This window comes from Ctenopharyngodon idella, chromosome 16 (assembly GCF_019924925.1).
Source record: "Ctenopharyngodon idella isolate HZGC_01 chromosome 16, HZGC01, whole genome shotgun sequence".
NCBI classification, from domain to species: domain Eukaryota; kingdom Metazoa; phylum Chordata; class Actinopteri; order Cypriniformes; family Xenocyprididae; genus Ctenopharyngodon; species Ctenopharyngodon idella.
Window position 1 is genome coordinate 25,787,948 of NC_067235.1, and position 17,933 is coordinate 25,805,880.

The window sequence follows — 17,933 nt, forward strand, 5'->3', positions numbered from 1 at the left end:
CAAATAGAGAGCCAAAAATTTCATAATATGAACTTATTTAGAACTTATTTAGAAATAAATTTAGAATTTATTAATTAGTCATTAATTTATCCATTTTACATGCTTAATTATATTACTGACTTTTTGCCTCTTATGCAAATATGCATTTCTAGGTTATATAAAGCACTTTTTGTAAACCACACATGAAAATACCTGCTTTTAAATTATTTTGTATTTCTCATTCAATCCGTTTTGTCACTTTTTAAGTTGAACAGACAGAATATGCTTTAGTGGTTCTGTCATAACCTGACATTCCATATTGTTGTAAACTTCTTGAGGTATAATTATATATAAGGCTGCTATCAATCATAGCAAAGATAAATAACACAAAAACGTAATGTACAATATTTGTAAGCTATTTTAATCTAATTAGTACTGAAGTAATGGGTAGGTGCAATAGTGCCGACTACTGACCAATAAATTCTACTACATTTGGAACCAGAGATTAAGTGCACTACACTGGTATATTGCTTTACCAAAACCCTTTCATGATAAAGAACATTATTTACTGGCCCTGACTGAATAATTTTGGATAATATATCACGTGATCTAAATTGGCTTATTATTATGCAAGCCTCCCTGTGCTCGTATATCAGCTTTCCCGAAGAAGAGAGGAAGCTTTATGATTGAAACGAGGTTAAAGTTACAAATAATCGTGCACTTACGAAAATGTAAAAGGGAACTTTCAAGAGAGACTGACCCATGAGATAAAATACATAAATACATCTCAAGGTCGGTTTGCATAATTAGGGGAGACGAAACTACGTAACAACTAGGAATGACGCCCCTACATGTTAAAGGGTTAGTTCACCCAAAAATGAAAATAATGTCATTCACCCTCATGTCGTTACACGCCCCTAAGGCCTTCATTCATCTTCGGAACACAAATTAAGATATTTTTGATTAAATCCGATGGCTCAGCGAGGCCTGCATTCACAGCAATGACATTTCCTCTCTCAAGATCCATAAAGGTACTAAAAACATATTTAAAACAGTTCATGCGAGTTCAGTAGTTCTACCTTAATATTATAAAGCGACGAAAATATTTTTGTGCGCCAAAAAAAACAAACAAAAAAAAACGACTTTTCAACAATATAGTGATTTGCCGATTTAAAAAAACTGCTTCGGAGCTTTGCGAATCGAATCAGTGACTCGGAGCGCCAAAGTCACGTGATTTCAGCAGTTTCGCCGTTTGATAGGAGATCCGAGTCACTGATTTGATTCGTAAAGCTCCGAAACAGTGTTTTTGAAATCGGCCCAACACTATATTGTTGAAAAGTCGTTATTTTGTTTTTTTTGGCGCACAAAAAGTATTCTCGTCGCTTTATAATATTAAGTTACACAGCAGAAACCGACAAGCGCCATTGTTGTTTGTGTACAGAAACCGATAGGTCCGTTTTTAGCGAATCAGCACGCAGTATTCAGGTCAGATGACAAGGCTGCAAGTCACTTCAAAAAGACGCGCTAGCTCAGCTGAGGGAAGTTTCGTCAAAGCTGACTAAAAGTAATCGAAGATTTATAATTTCGACTCCTGCTCGTCCTTGTACACCATACGTCTTACATGCTGAAAACTTTGATTGATATTACTTGGAATGCAAAAAACAAACAAACAAAAAAAACATGTTTTTGTAAGAATTAATAAAAACGGAGTGTGTTTTTGCAAATGAACTCTTCAATTGTATAATATATTTAATTTATTGTGTGTGGTTTATTTATTCATTTGAATTTTTTTTTTAATTTTAAACGATTATTATTTAATTAAAAAGAGTTGGTATATGCCATTATAATAAATACATATAATATTTAAAAAAAAAAAAAAAAAATACATGAAGAAGAAACGCACGCACACCTACCTACGCATCAATAGGTTTAAAGAGGTGGCTGGTAAAGACAAAACCACGGACCAAGGAAGAAACAAACTACTGGGATGGCGTTATTGTAGAATGCGGTTCAAACAGTAGGTGGGGATATTTGGCAACTGATTTTGTTTGTGCGTTAGAGACAGCGTGAGAGTTTCAGACATGGGCAAGTTAGCAGTACTCTCACTTGCTGTTATTGCTCTTGCAGTTTTGATCGGAGAAAGGCTCATTTCATTAAGGTTGGTTGATCTGTTCGATCATATTTTATAACGATGGCTGCGATTACAGTTGTTTGAAACCATACTGTTTAACTATTGCAATAACGGTTTTCTTTGACTGCATGTTGTTCTGACCTTTGTTGCGACTTATTGATATATGCACATGACAGTAATCATAGCAATGTCTTTTACACGTGTCGTTTTATCTACTCCACACAGGCATTTATCACTTTCCTACAGAGAACTGACCCAGAACTACCTTCCTAACTGTCACCTAATAGAGGGCATAGGTAAGTGTTCACGTGTCATTAGCTGGACTGAATTAACCAGTCTAGACCTAATGCCATGTATGTTACTTATGTAAATTATAAACGCTGAGGTTCATGAAAAATAATATTTTATTGGTACAGTTTATTTAATTTTTTTTATAGTGTGAAGAGCACTTCGTAATACATTTGAAGAAGCATGTATATGTTTCTGAACCTGCAAATGTGGATGTTGTGGTAATCTTTGGTGTTATTTTTGTGTTTTAACAGATTTTGGGGCTGAAGATATCACCGTACTTAAAAATGGATTGGCTTTTCTGAGCACTGTATGTCATAACCTCAAAAGTTTTACTGAGTATTTTGGTTAGTCATTCAGACTCATGTTAGCAACAGTCGTTTTTACTAAAAGCACATTTCTACTGAAGTACACTGCTGCTAAACTTTATTACATGAATTCGGCCGGTTAAACGCAACTACATTTTTAAACATGCTCAAATGAATTGCTCATAGGGTTTGAAGTATCCAGGCTTACCATCCTATTCAGATGATCCTGGAAAGATCTATACCCTGAATCTGTTGGATTCTGAACTGAAAATTGAAGCATTGAGCATCAAGGGTCAGTTTGACAAAGACTCTTTTAATCCACATGGAATCAGCGTATACACAGATGACAAAGGTTTGGCATTTTTATTAAATAAATGTATACATAAACAAGAAAAGTTGCATTCCATATTGAATTCTGTCTATACGAGATTGTTTAATTTATAATAAATTACCTACACACAAGAGAGGTAGTTAATGTGAAATGGTAAAAGTAATGTAAATGGATGAGTTTGATAGAAGTCTAATATTGTATGAATTCTTCTTCTCTCACTACAGATGGTGCCATATATGTGTTTGTTGTTAATCATCCTCAAGGCAAAAGCCAAGTGGAGATTTTCAGATTTGTTGAGAATGAAAATGCTCTTCAATACATCAAGACCATCAAGCATGAACTTCTGCATAAGTATGTGCTTCTTCAAAATACAGTATTTCTGAAACCCTAAACATAATCAGAAATTAAATTTCAGTTTATTTCTGTGCATTTGTTAGTGTGAATGACATAGTAGCTGTGGGGGCCGAAAGCTTTTATGCCACCAATGATCATTACTTCACAAATGAGATTCTCAAGTTGGTGGAGCCGTTTCTGTCTTTGCCCTGGTGTGACGTCGTCTACTTCAGCCCTGAGACCGTGCAGGTTGTGGCAGAGGGTTTCCTATCTGCCAATGGCATAAATATCTCACCCAACAAAAGGCAAGTTTTGGAAAAAAGGCCACGATTTGCATTAAAGCACAGCATAATGTCACATATTATCAAAAATATTTCTCATTATATGTTTTTAATACAAATTGCATGTAATTTCAGGCATTTGTATGTCTCAAATATTCTGAAGCACACAATTGTTGTCCTGGAAATACAGAAAAACACTGTTTTATCTCATGTAAAGGTAAACAAAACTACATGAAATGTTCACACCTTATTTTATCCTATATAGAATATTTAGTTTTACAGATTTAAGAATCAAATTTTAGACTTATTAGTTGCGTTAGTTTCAAATGAAACAACTTTTAATTTAAAAAGCCAACATTTCTTGAGTTCTATTGTTAATTGTTCATTTTTCTTACCCAGGAAGTTGATGTGAACTCACTCTGTGACAACATTGAGGTGGACCGTGAATCTGGAGATCTGTGGTTGGGCTGCCACCCAAATGGTCTCAAATTCATGCTTGGTGATCCGAATGATCCACCTGGTTCTGAGGTGTGTGTGTATTCTGTGCATGTTTGCTGGAAATAGATATTTATTTAAAGTCCTCTTTGTCATTGTGTATTATGTGTGTTCATTGTAATTTGTATGTGTACACAAATGTGTATTTCATGATCTGAATGATCCACCTGGTTCTGAGGTGTGTAAATGCTTGAGCCATGGCCTAATGTGTAGTGCCTATATGCTCAAATACTGTATGCTGAGCTGTCATGTTCATCTTGTATGATGTTTCCATCCCTTTCCCTTTCTCTTTGCACTATTTCCTGTCTTAAAACTATATGTTCTCCTATAGGTTATCAGGATTGAGAACATCCTCTCTGAAAAGCCCCAGGTGACTCAGGTGTATGCAGATGACGGCAGTGTGATCATTGCTTCTTCAGTGGCAGCCCCATATGGAGGAAAGCTGCTCATTGGAACTGTTTATCAGAAAGCTCTGATCTGTGACCTTAAATAGTGAATACACTAGGGACAAGGGAGACTAAATATTGTCTTAAGTGTTTGAATGAATTTGTCTGAAAAGTGTAACTTTAAAGACTAGATTTTGCAACACAAAATAAAGACAAGACCAACTAATTATATCTGGGTTTTTGACTTTTGAAATTTTAGTTAGTATCAGCACTGTCCTGCAGTGTGACATGCTCCTTTTGTAGCATAATAAAGTGAAAAATTAGTCCACACTATATACATTTTTCTTAACACATGGCAGCATATCCTGTGTGAAATTTACAAGCATTATCAAGTCATGTTAATCACATCTTGACTGGTTTGAAAGTAACAGAAAAAAGCTGTGATGCAACTATCACAGATACAGTCTCTCCAGGTACATAAAATGCAATAGGATGTAACCATAAGTTTTTGGGATGTCACTTTAAGATTTTCAAGAAGAATTTTCTAAGCCACTGGTTCTTAAAGCTGCAGTCTGTAACATTTTTTATTTTAATTTTTTGGTTAAAAATTATCCAAAATCATTTTTTGAGCAAGTACATAACCAGCCAGTGTTCAAAACTGTCTCCTTACCTTAGCTTAATTCACAACGGTAAGCTTGTAATAATGTTTTCTAATAAAATCGGTACTGGTAGGTTTCCACTGGAAATTCGAGCATGCAGCCAGTAGTCTTTGCGTCATTACATCACGTCTGTAAACAGAAAGAAGGAGTCCCAGCTAGTAGGCTATATGGCATGTGAGGATGCTGCTGGTAGCGGATTATTTAGAGCCTTTTCTCACAGCAGCTGGATGCACAACCCACGTAAAGATGATAATTCTGCAAATAACTGCAATTGCAGGTTTCAAACATAGATGGCGACAAAGAGGCAAAACTTACGGACTGCAGCTTTAACCAAAGATCCGGGGCCCACTAACACTGGGGACCTTAAGGTGTTAAAATAATGATTTTAAAAATAGGGCAAAACAAGCATGTAAAAACCTAAAACGACTAAAAAAATATTAATTTGACAGGGGACCTTCGAATGTTGTTTGGACAATGGGGGGGCCTTCAAAAAAGGTGCTAATGTAACTGCTGACCCAGTATGAATAGTACTCAGTAGTGCTCACACAAGGTGGCGGTAATGCGCGAGATTTGTTGCGATCAGCCAATAAGCTGAAGAAGAAGAAGAGAGTAGCGCTTCAAACAAGACAAGTATGGGCAGGTTGGCAGTCCTGTCTTTAGCTGTCATTGCTCTGTCAGTTTTCATCGGAGAAAGACTCATCGCACTGAGGTTGGTCGATATTCTCAATTACATTTATATAACAATGGTCGCGAAATGTATACATATTAATTGCACATGACAATAATCATAGCAATATCATTTAAATCTGATCTTCTCCACACAGGCATATATCACTTTCCTCCAGAGAACTAACCAAGAACTACCTTCCTAACTGTCACCTAATAGAGGGCATAGGTAAGTTAAAACACACTGCAGACTGATCAGGAGTCATTCGCTGCTCTTTAGTGTTATGTATATGTTTCTAACGCTGTACATGAGGACATTGCAGTGACGTGTTTTCATCAATACAGTGTTATTTTCCGTGTTTTAAATAGAGGGTGGGGCTGAAGATCTCACCATACTTGACGATGGATTGGCTTTTCTGAGCACGGTATGTCATAACAACAAAACCATGACTAAGCATTTTGAATAGTTAATCAGCTATAAGTCATTATTCAAAAGGTATCGGTAAATTTCTGGATATATTCAAACTCTATAACCCAGGCAGTGTGGTATGAGCCTAGATGAATTCACATATTAAATGCATATATTTTAGGGCAGCAGCTAGTAAGTACATAATAATATTGCAAATTGTAGTAGATGCTGTTTGCACCAAGTTTGCACAGAATCTTAATATTCTAAGTGCAAATAGTAATAGATGCAATTTATAAAAAGTATAAATAGAAGCAATGTTTGTGATAAGAGTAAATTGTCTGAACAATGGTTGTTGGAGTGAGTAAAAATAGCATTTTTGCACTTGGTGTAAATAGATGAATTATGATGATAGGGCTTGAAGTATCCAGGCTTACCATCCTATTCAGATGATCCTGGAAAGATCTATACCCTGAATCTGTTGGATTCTGAACTGAAAATTGAAGCACTGAGCATCAAGGGTCAGTTTGACAAAGACTCTTTTAATCCACATGGAATCAGCGTATACACAGATGACAAAGGTTTGGCATTTTTATTAAATAAATACATTTCTTGCTAGTTTATTGAGCATTAATTTCAGTTCCATGCAGTTTGGTTGCTATTCGTTTGTTCTTTTCTTTAGATCCATGAACAACTTTATGGAGTGTAAGCATTTAATGAATGTATGACGCCTGAGTAAAAATGGATTTTGTAGTAATATGGTTTTGTATAATGTACAGGGTACATTATAGGGTATGCACAGACGTCACTTTCCTGCCGGAACACGCTCCCTCAGCTGGACTGAGTGGCAAAAGAACCTGCTGCATGACAGGATTTAATAGGGGAAACTGCGAAAACGCGAGTAAAACAAACAATTACACTAAAGGTTGGGCTTGAAAGTGTTACTTATAACATGTCAAAGAAACCTAATCCATGGATATTGGCATGCAGCCAGGAATCGTGTTTCCTGACATTATTATGTGCCTGATTTTGACGCCGGGGAAATACATAAAGCAAATCTGTCTGTGAACGTTTTATATAAATACAATATAGGTAGGTCTAAATCAGAGTGATCACTTATATCAACGTTATATATTTCATCATAACGTCCAGCCCTAAAACTTGTATAGTTTCTGTCAGTGTTTATTTAAAAACACCCAATTATGCAGAATATAAGATGGTAAATATTTAATTGATGAGTTGTCAACACAATATATAACAATACAATATATAGAATATAATTTTACCCCAAAATCCAACATTTTGACACAAAATGATAACTGCAAAACATGTTTCTTTGCCTGGAGTCCAGCTGTTTCTGTGAATTGCAGCGACCTATTTGCTTCTTTTTTCCGTAGCTTTCAGCAGTCTAAAAATATTCCTCAGATCTTGTGTCAAAGCTATTTGTACAGTCACTCGCAAAGCTCTTTCCTGTTTTGGATGTGTTTTGTGTTTTTTGCGGCATTCACGCTGAAAACCAATGCTGCCACTCAGTCTTTTGCCACTCAGTGGGCGTAACCGCAGTCATAACGGTCGACGGTGACGTCACGTGCATACCCTCTATACCTACACACAAGAATTATATTTTTCAAATTGTAGTAAGAAAAACTAGACCCCTAGTAGTTTACATTTTGTCAGTAATGTGATCTTCACTTTTAAACCTACGGAGACATGGTGATGGAAGAAATATGAGATGGGAGGAAAAAATATATTTTTTATATAGCGCTTTTGCGAACCCCGAGAAACTCAAAACATTTTGGCAGCGAACGCAAAGTTTCTCGGGGGAGAATGCGAGATGAGAATACAAAAGCGATGACCTATAATTTTCCTTCAGCATGTCCCTAGGGACTCTATATTACCCTTATAAATGGATGAGTTTGATAGAAAGTCTAATAATGTATGAATTCTTCTTCTCTCACTACAGATGGTGCCATATATGTGTTTGTTGTTAATCATCCTCAAGGCAAAAGCCAAGTGGAGATTTTCAGATTTGTTGAGAATGAAAATGCTCTTCAATACATCAAGACCATCAAGCATGAACTTCTGCATAAGTATGTGCTTCTTCAAAACACAGTATTTCTATAACCCTCAAACCCAAACAAAGTATAAATTTCAGTTTATTTCTGTGCATTTGTTAGTGTGAATGACATAGTAGCTGTGGGGGCCGAAAGCTTTTATGCCACCAATGATCATTACTTCACAAATGAGATTCTCAAGTTGGTGGGGTGGTTTCTGTCTTTGCCCTGGTGTGACGTCATCTACTTCAGCCCTGAGACCTGTGCAGGTTGTGGCAGAGGGTTTCCTATCTGCCAATGGCATAAATATCTCACCCAACAAAAGGCAAGTTGCAAAAAAAATCAAGATCTGCATTAATTAAAGCATAGAAAAATGCAATTCTTATGTCCTCTTATGTTATTAATACAAGTAACAATTTATTTCAGGCATTTGTATGTGTCAGATGCTCTGAAGCACACAATTACTGTCATGGAGATACAGAATAACACTGTATTGTCTCACATAAAGGTAAAGACAAAATACATGATATTTGTTTCCCATATAGAATAATTTGAGTTTTAGATTTATTTGTTGTATTAGCTTCAAATAAAACAACCATAAAAGTACATTATGTATATATATATATTTTTTTTAGGAGAACACTCTGCTGATACATTAATATTGTTATTATTACTGCATGTTCACTTTTCTTACCCAGGAAGTTGATGTGGGCTCACTCCCTGACAACATCGAGGTGGTCCGTGAATCTGGAGATCTGTGGTTGGGCTGCCACCCAAACGGTCTCAAATTCATGCTTGGTGATCCGAATGATCCACCTGGTTCTGAGGTGTGTGTGTATTCTGTGCATGTTTGCTAGAAATAGATATTTATTTAAAGTCCTCTTTGTCAATGTGTATTATGTGTGTTCATTGTAATTTGACATTCATATTCTCTCCCCCAGCTCTAAGCTGTAAAACAGTACCCTCCAAAAATCAATAATTCCTTGTTCTCCTGTAGGTTATCAGGATTGAGAACATCCTCTCTGAAAAGCCCCAGGTGACTCAGGTGTATGCAGATGATGGCAGTGTGATCATTGCTTCTTCAGTGGCAGCCCCATATGGAGGAAAGCTGCTCATTGGAACCGTTTATCAGAAAGCTCTGATCTGTGACCTTAAATAGTGAATATATTCACTTGCAGCTAACAATGAAAAAATATTTGATTTGGCTAGTGTGTATAATTTCAAAAACTGACTTTTTTGCAACAAACAATTTAAAGACAAGACATGCTAATTATACTTGGTTAGTTGACCTCTGAAATGTCAATCAGTGCCAACCGTTTTCTGCAGTGACATGCTACACAAAAAAAGTATTTAAACTACATTTTTTCCTATGATATATAATCATTATACACTTTATTTGGGTGGAGTGAAACTTAGGTTATAGTTTTGAGTTGACTTATGTTGAGACCTTTTGATTCAATTTCTTTTTAAGTTATAAGAAATATTTTATTAATATACTTAATAGGTTCTTTATCGGCATCTATGGTTCCATGAAGAACCTTTAACATAAATTGAGCCTTTAAATTCCACAAAAGGTTCTTTAGATTTTTAAAATGTTCTTTACACTGATTTTAAAAAAAATCTTTTAAGAACTGTTCATGGAAAGGTTCTTTAGGGAACCAGAAATGGATCTTCTTTGGCATCGCTTCAAAAAAAAAAAAAAAAAAACTTTTGGAACCTTTATTTTTAAGAGAGTGTATTATGTCAATGAAAACCAATCAATTATGATTATCTTTACAAGCAATATCTCAGCACCTTGGTAGTTTGATAGTAATAGACAAAACATTTTGCTCACTGGAATCAATGTATTGCAACTGTCATAAGCACAATGATCTCCCAGGGTTGATAAAATGCAATAGGACATGTCCAAAGTGTTTGGGATGGTACTTATATTTTGTTTATCCTGTTAAAGAACCATTTTAAGACTAAGAAAGTCCAAATTGTCCATCCAAACCTTGCCAGTATGAATGATACTACAATGGTAATGATTAAACAACTCAATTTATTTTAATGCAAACTGTATATTGGGTAACAGGAAAGCACATCACATGTTTTGTAAGAAAAAAATGTGTCCAACTTAGCAAATCAAAGGCCTTTTTATATAAAAGCTAAAATAATCTGTTTTCAAAACACCTGCTACTATAATGATTCTAGCTTAGTGTGTGTGTGTGTGTGTGTGTGTGAGAATTTTAAATGTAGAAGCCAAATGTGAACCAATATATTGGAAACAGTCTTTTAACATTAATGTTCAGTGTGATTTAGTTGACTTGATTTCTCTGGAAAATGTCTAATGACTAGCACAATAATGTAACTGTCCTTTGAGTGATTTGTATGTGTTCATGACTTAACGTAGCTTCCGAATTTTATTTTATATGATTGTGAAACAAATCCATTCTCAGTGTTTTATGTAGATATGTACTTGCACATAAATGTGAATGATACCAAGTCGAGTGTTCATTAAAACTGATGACAAGAAATGTTACTGAGTTTTTCTCTTTGCAGAAGTCATGAAAAGGCATTTAAAGGGAATAGAAAACTAAAGCATCACATCATAGTCACAATCTAGAGGAAAACGTATGATCTGAACATGATTCCGTCCATATAATGGGAAAGAGAGGAAACGGGGATAGCAAAAATGTGAGCACTCCTTCCTTACAGCTGATTACCAGCTTGAGTAAGGACTTTATTCCAGTCTCAAGTGTGCTGCTGGGTAAAGTCGTAAACAAAGTCGTAAGTGCTGGGCTCTTTGGGAACAGGGGGAGGAACATCAGGAATCTGAATGTTTTCAAGGTCCAAGAGGCGAAGTTTCAGCTCCATAGTTACCAGAGTGTCCATATCTGATTTTGTGAGCTCACTTGTCATCTCTTTTCCCAAAAGAGCATTCAAGCCATCAGTCCAAATGCAGTACTAGTGAATATAAAAGAAAGGAAAATAGTATAAATAAGAGAGTATTGTTCAAACTACAATGACAAGCAGCGCACGAGTGAAAAGAACTTGGGCTATTAAAGAAACAGGCCTACTTATAATGGCTTTTGATGTCCACACCACAAGTTGATATTGTTATAAAGAGCAAAGGTTCTTTATCATTTATGAGACAAGTATATATTTTATGACTGTCCTGGCTTTGTATATTGTGATACTCACCTCATGTTTGTCTGGAGCAATGAAGTTTAGATATTCATCAGAGTTATGGAGAATGGAAAAAGCCAGCTCCAGCAGCTCCTGAAAAGCAAAGAAAGAGTAATAATCTCCAACCCCAGCGTACCTGACCTCACTTCCTCTCCCACAATTCCCATTTGTACTTTACTACAGGTGCCTTTGCTCCCAAAGTCACCCAGCTGGAAAGCTAAGTTCCCAAAAAAGTCAATTTAAACTGTAAAAAGATTCAGTTCTAAAAAATGAGATTTGAGAGAGGAATATCCCTTAAACACACACACACACACACACACATATCATTGAACACACTGTGTCTATCCGTTTTCATTCCTGTCAAAAATTAAATATTTCACCAGCAAGGGGGAGTAAGTCGAGTTAAAGCCATTAGTCCTATCTGATACATCTAACCACTAGATGGCGGCATTTGGACTTAATTGACATTACTAAATTAATTGCTATGCTAATTGTTTTCAGCTGTTAATGTGGCTGTTTGTGTTCCGCTGTTGTCTTTCCTTGGGGTTGTTTTTACTAGTTATAATTTTCAGTTGAAGCCTTCACGCAGTTTGCCTCTGCAAGATTTTTCACGTAAAATCGGCCTGTCTTTTCTGCTCTGAGTTTGGATCCACAACACCTAATCCTGCCTGGTGAGTTTACCTACTTGTCAAGTTTCTTATTACAATAATTAATACTTCTTACCTTATTCTTAACTGCTCCTTTCTCCCTCATGTGTGGGCAGTCTTTACCTGTTACCACTGCTTTGATATCTGCTACTGTCACTGAATGTAGAGAAGATGGAATGTTATGGAGATTTTCCTGAATTCTGAATGCTTTTACTTAAAAATGAGCATATTTAACTCTATTTTGCTTCAAACTTGTGGGTCAATATGGCATCAACATTCAATGTGATAAAAATATAAGCCGTTATAGGTTGAAATACAGCAGTTTTCATTTCATTGTTACCTATAATCAAAAAGTGTGTTGCCCACCTTTCTCCTGGAGAGAGTCATGTGATATTTGTCCTTGTGAGAACTCCTCTATGTCTCCATAGTGTAACACTTTGTGGTTTGGTGATAGACGGCAGTACCAGAACTTGTCTAGGGGAGATGTATACATATAAGAACAAATGCATATAAGAACAAATCTTGCACAAAAAGCTTGCTTTGTCTTGTCCTTGTCTTGATCCATTCCAATCAGATTTTATAGTTTTTCTACTAGTAGGACAACGTTGTATATGAAAATCAGATTTTAATTAAAGCAGCAGTGAATCACTTTTGATTAAAAGCATCATTTAAGCCTGTGCTTGTTGTGACTAACAAGCTGCTCTTTCATGCTGAATATTTAATGAATATTTAATATCAGTAGGTTTTGAAATAAACATTTTAAATAAAGAGGCACAATAATAATGGTATAGAGAATATATATATATAATATATTATAATATAATATAATATAATATATACATACACACACACAAAATGGAGTATTTGCATATAGGCTATTGTGTGCCCCAAATATAGAATGAGATTATCCTTTTAATATATTCATATCCTTGTTAATATAATGCAATATCAAACAGACCAAGCATTAGGGTAAGGTGGTCAGGGGAACCTAAGCCTGTGATGCCCTATATTTGAGTAGATTATTAAAAATGTGCATAATCTTAATAGACATTAAGCTAAAGGAAGAGTTCAAATACTTTGTCTCCCTTCAACTTATGTATGTCCAATATGATTCAATCAATCAAACCGGTGTACAATGTGATGTTTTTGTTAGTGGTATACATTAAATCTATAAAACTGCAATGGAATCCATCAAATGGCTCTTCTGAATTTGGAAATTAATCCATGAATTGAGTCACATGTAACTTTAGCCTGATTTTGGACGAGTAACTGACCTTGTCTGCGACGAGCGCTGATCTTCCTAAAGCAAGTCCCTTCACACAGGCGGTTCAACCTCTGCCTTTTAATCAGCTCGGTCACCTCTGGCTGGAGTTTCTCTCGTAGTTCTCTAAATACATAAAGCGTTTTTTTATTTTTTTTATTTAGATTAATCGTGCAGTCCTAGATACACATCGCAATAAGAAAGAAAATACCATTGCAACTTCTGTTTCATGCTGACTTTAAAAGTTGAATATCTTGTATCTCAACACAGCGTATTAATAAAAAGTGAAACGCAACACAATGGAACAACAACAAAAATTTGAACATGGTTGCTAATGGCCAGATTCCACCGTAAGATGCATTTTAACAGAGAATAATATGCTTTTAACAGAAAATTAATTAGAAAAATCTGACAGGACATTCAGAATCAGCAGTGAATTGCATAATTTATGAAGTCTGAATGTGTTTTCCAGCCTATAAGAGGATGCTCTTACAGCATTGGCCGTGATTTGGGGTCATCCTGGCTCAACATCTCTGACTTCAGCAAGGGCCTGTGTGGCCTGCCACTGTCCACCGTGTTAAACCGCAGCGTGACACTTTGGGTGGTGTACCATTTCTGTTTTTTCTCCACCTACAGGGGTAGAGACAGTCATTCAAATATGCAACAGCACATCTTTTTACTTTGTTCATGACAGGATTTTCTTTGGCTTGAAGACCTGGAGGCTTCACCAGCTGTCATTGTAGTTTGCTGTTGAAGAACATTTTGTGTCTTATCAAGTGATTTGCTGTTGGCTACACTGGTTTTAGTCTGAGTCTTCTCTTATGTGCTTTATCTGTGTGACTTAATGGAGTTTTTCTTTATCTCAGACCTTGCATCCCTTTGTGTGGCCGTTGGGTACAGGCCTGGCACAGTGCTGGGGCCTGGCAGGGGGAACTGAGGAGCTCTATGGGATTAAGGCCCTGTCAGTCTAATCTCCAACAGTACTGTGACACAGTCAGAGCCTGGGGAGAAACATGCTGACACAGTGCACTAAAGAGAGTAGGCCAGCTAATGTCTGTAGAAGAGGACACATTGGTTATGGTTTTTCTCAGTTGAAATGTGTTTTGTCTTATTGCACTGTACAAAGTATTTCCATCATTTGACATGCAGTATCTGTTTAAAACAATTTCTACTCATGTTAGAGATTTTCTTCAATTAGTAAATTCATGGTGGTTGGAAAAATTTCTGTTTTTTTTTTTTTTAATACAATTGACACTTAAGTGTGTACTTAAAGGGCTAGTTCACCCAAAAATGAAAATTCTGTCATTCACTCACCCTCAAGTAGTTACAAAACTATATGAATTTCTTTGTTCTGCTGGTTATTTGGAACTACTTGAGGTTGAGTAAATATTTAGTAACACATGCAGGATCAGGATCCTGGAACATCTCAGCTTTGTATCATATTTCTATTGCAAGATCATTTAACTTGATCATAAGGATTGAGTAAGGCAAATAGACAGTTATTAATTGTAGCCATATATTACAATTTTATACCATACTATATTCAGACTACTTTTTGATGTTTCCGATATATTTCATTACACCGCCTGTCTAGACAAACTGTTGATTCCTCTAGATAGTAAAAATGTTTGTATAGCAGCAGCACTATAAATCACCAGTATAAATAAAATGATAATGGAGCTTTTAATAATATCAAGCAGTGAGCAATAATGAACCCCCCTCTCCCCACAGTGACAAAGAAAGCAAAAGGGTATTGAAAAGATGAGCAATAATTAGCAAAAATATGACTCCTAAAAAGTGAATATAACTAGAATTCATGTTTATATTCCAAAACAAAAATGGAAAAATTAAAAGCAGATATAATTTTACAGTATTTGTATAGTAAAGCTCTGAGCTTGCCATGTAAACCATTACAAAAACATGAAGTGACTGCAGTACTTCAAAAGAAATATTTTAAATGGATCTGCCAGCCGACTCTGTTCTAATGTATTCTATATGATCATGCAATGTTTACAGTAACAAAACAATAACGCAACATCACCCATTCATTCAGTTCTTTCACTATTGTGATTCTCATGTTACTGTGTGAGTAGAGTCAGTTAAAGTACGGTCATTTAAAGGCTCGCTGTACTTACATGTCACACCATGTCCATGTGTCAGTGCTGAAATTTGCATGTGTATATCGAAAAGGAATGAACCATAAACACTGTAACCTGGTCACAGTGGCAATGGGGCGAAAGAGGTGATGCAGGCGACAGCAGATGGTCCTACAGCAAGGATAGTTCTCTCAAAAGGAGAAGATCCTGTCTGCGTGCAGGTATGAGAAAGGGGAGAAACAAAGTAGAAGAACCCAATGTAGTATTTCCCATTGACTCCTCACTGAAAGAAAAAGACTTAGTTCTGAATCCTTAGAATGCTGCTTTGCTTGTTTATATGAGTGATCTGCACCGATTGGGCAGATGCCTTCGTGGTGCCAGCCAATGAACAGCTGGCTATGGTCACATGGGTGGATCACAGAGGGAGAGCATGAGCAGGTTGGATGGAGGGATGGGGGATGGGGGATGGGGGAGGACAGGACCAAAAGATAATGATTTAAGAGATAGTCTATCTAGCTAAATCGCAGTGAAGTTGTGTTGATGTATTTTGGGCCCTGACAAGAGTCTGACATTTATTGTGAAAGGGAAAAGGTGTGACAGAGTGTGGAAACGTCGAGATCCAGTAGCATCGTTCTCCATCAAAGCAAAAGCCAGGGGTGTAGTCATTAGAATTCTGTTGTCATGGAAACCGGTTCAGTGTGGCCTGTCGGGCTGGTGCGGGACTCTGACTCTACCCTAGTCTTACACAATAAGAGCCTTGCAGCCTCTTCCTTTTACTCGCTCTTTCACTCCACTCTCATCCTCTGCTTTCTTGTCAAATTTGCTTACGTACTGCATGTCAAGGCCACGTCGGATAAGAGACGTGTACTTGATGCATCCCGTGAATCACAGCATGTTTGTATGGGGGGGCAGAATCTTAGATGGTTTTTGTTTATGATAGAGGTTAGACATCAGGTAAGGGGTGAGCTGTAGAATTCAGTGTTTAATTCATCTGTGTATTATGATGCAGCCTGGTTTACCTTAAAGCGATTGATTGAAATATTACAGGTGATGAGACTTTCTCGCAGCTCACCCAAAAAAAATGAAAATTGTCATGCACTCACCCTCATGTTGTTCTATACCCGTATGACTTTATTTCTTTCTTCTGTGGAATACAACATGAGATGTTAATTAGTATATTCATACTGCTTTTTTCCCCTCCATACAATAAAAACTTGCATACAGTGATCCAGAAAATGCCAAAAAGCCCCCTTAAAATAGTCTGTAAACCACACATGTTTGAGAATTAACACTTGGGTTTTAAAGCCCTTTTTCATTTTTAGGGCTTTATAATTTGTTTAAAAGACACCCTCGCCTCAATTGATTTTCCACAAACTAAAGTACTGACCGCAGTTGATGTGAATGTTCCCTTTAACAGGGAGTGATTCCTCTGTTTGCTGAAAGCTCCAGTTATTAAACTGAAAAAGGAAATGGTGGACAATGTGAGTTCTTTTTAAAGTGTAAAAAGGAAATTGTTTTTTTTTTTTTTTTTGTGGAGTTTTAATTTAAGTTTCTCCACAAAACTGCGAAATTCACAATGGTGAAACTAGACTACCATATAATACTACAAAGAGCATAAAAGGGCTAGGTTCACACACACCAAATATACACTACCATTCAGAAGTTGTTTTTTTTAAAAGTCTCATGCTTCTCAAAGCTTCATTTATTTGATAAACAAGTACTATTGCGAAATTGTTATGGAAGTATTTTTTTTTATTTTATTTTTTTATGTATATTTTAAAAATGTATGCCTGTGATGGCAAAGCCAAATTTTCAGCAGCCATTACGCCAGTCTTGTGTCACATGATCATTCAGAAATCATTCTAATATGCTGATTTGCTGCTCAAGAAACATTTCTTATTATCATCAATGTTGAAAACCATTGTGCTGCTTAATATTTTTGTGGAAACAGTGATAATTTTTCTGGATTTATTTGAAATCTTTTCTAACATTATAAAAAAAAAAAAAAACTTACTGATACCTTTTAATGGTAGGGTATACTTAAATTTTAAATGGGTTTAAAAAATCTATTTCTAGCAAGAAGCAGTATTACATCAAACTTCTTGCAGTCCAAGAAGAAAACAAAACTCACCAATCTGCAGTGTGCTATACTGATGTATCTGCCATATAGTTGCAGAGGTTTCTTTGCAGCGTCAGCATGTTCAATGTCCAGAATCCTCCTGAGCAAATGTTATTTTCTTCCTTATCTTCAATAAATGTCACAGCAGTGCAACACAGGTGGTAGATTCAGTTCCTAAAAAAGTTTCAAGGCCACAATATTGTTCATGAGAACTTCTCCATATAGAGACCTGAATTAAACTTGCCAGTAAGCTTTTAGAATGGGCCACAATTTACCACAGAGATTGAGATGCACCTAACATTAGAGCGCCACAGATGTGTAACAA

At 36.2% G+C, this 17,933-nt stretch overlaps 4 protein-coding genes across 21 annotated transcripts in view; 3 read left to right on the top strand and 1 right to left on the bottom strand.

Annotated features, from left to right (window-relative positions):
- The first annotated feature begins 1,928 nt into the window (after positions 1 to 1,928).
- Positions 1,929 to 4,761, top strand: pon2 (paraoxonase 2). Its single transcript, XM_051866681.1, has 9 exons — positions 1,929 to 2,137; positions 2,336 to 2,406; positions 2,653 to 2,708; positions 2,893 to 3,058; positions 3,262 to 3,388; positions 3,475 to 3,675; positions 3,787 to 3,868; positions 4,051 to 4,179; positions 4,478 to 4,761. The coding sequence occupies exons 1-9, from the start codon at positions 2,061 to 2,063 to the stop codon at positions 4,637 to 4,639; spliced, it is 1,071 nt and encodes a 356-aa protein (XP_051722641.1). The 5' UTR covers positions 1,929 to 2,060; the 3' UTR covers positions 4,640 to 4,761.
- A 974-nt stretch (positions 4,762 to 5,735) lies between these two features.
- LOC127497905 (serum paraoxonase/arylesterase 2-like) lies at positions 5,736 to 10,833 on the top strand. The gene is given in 10 exon segments (XM_051866682.1): positions 5,736 to 5,900; positions 6,016 to 6,086; positions 6,227 to 6,282; positions 6,679 to 6,844; positions 8,227 to 8,353; positions 8,441 to 8,573; positions 8,575 to 8,642; positions 8,744 to 8,825; positions 9,016 to 9,144; positions 9,315 to 10,833. Coding segments are annotated over 10 exon segments (1,071 nt in total). The 5' UTR covers positions 5,736 to 5,823; the 3' UTR covers positions 9,477 to 10,833.
- Positions 10,339 to 17,781, bottom strand: si:dkey-56f14.7 (engulfment and cell motility protein 1). Of its 5 annotated transcripts, XM_051866685.1 has the most exons (9): positions 17,621 to 17,781; positions 16,877 to 16,946; positions 16,593 to 16,633; positions 13,887 to 14,023; positions 13,407 to 13,519; positions 12,499 to 12,606; positions 12,209 to 12,288; positions 11,501 to 11,578; positions 10,339 to 11,263 (listed from the first exon to the last, which is right to left on the bottom strand). In XM_051866685.1, exons 3-9 carry the CDS (start codon positions 16,596 to 16,598, stop codon positions 11,051 to 11,053), a joined length of 735 nt encoding a protein of 244 aa, XP_051722645.1. In that variant the 5' UTR covers positions 16,599 to 16,633; positions 16,877 to 16,946; positions 17,621 to 17,781; the 3' UTR covers positions 10,339 to 11,050. The 5 variants fall into 5 exon arrangements, with proteins under 5 accessions (XP_051722645.1, XP_051722646.1, XP_051722650.1 ...); XM_051866686.1 differs by lacking the exon at positions 16,877 to 16,946 and having other exon boundaries at positions 17,621 to 17,749; XM_051866690.1 differs by lacking the exons at positions 16,593 to 16,633; positions 16,877 to 16,946 and having other exon boundaries at positions 17,621 to 17,734.
- Positions 11,594 to 17,933, top strand: part of LOC127497909 (sodium/potassium-transporting ATPase subunit gamma-like) — a 34,043-nt gene continuing 27,703 nt past the window's right edge. For 5 of the 14 annotated variants that reach the window (XM_051866700.1, XM_051866701.1, XM_051866703.1 and 2 more), the window contains exon 1: positions 11,598 to 12,156. The gene's annotated coding sequence lies outside the window, so the exon portion shown is untranslated. Of the gene's footprint in view, positions 12,157 to 17,933 lie in introns of all 14 variants that reach the window. The other 9 variants (XM_051866712.1, XM_051866713.1, XM_051866714.1 and 6 more) reach the window with 6 other exon arrangements.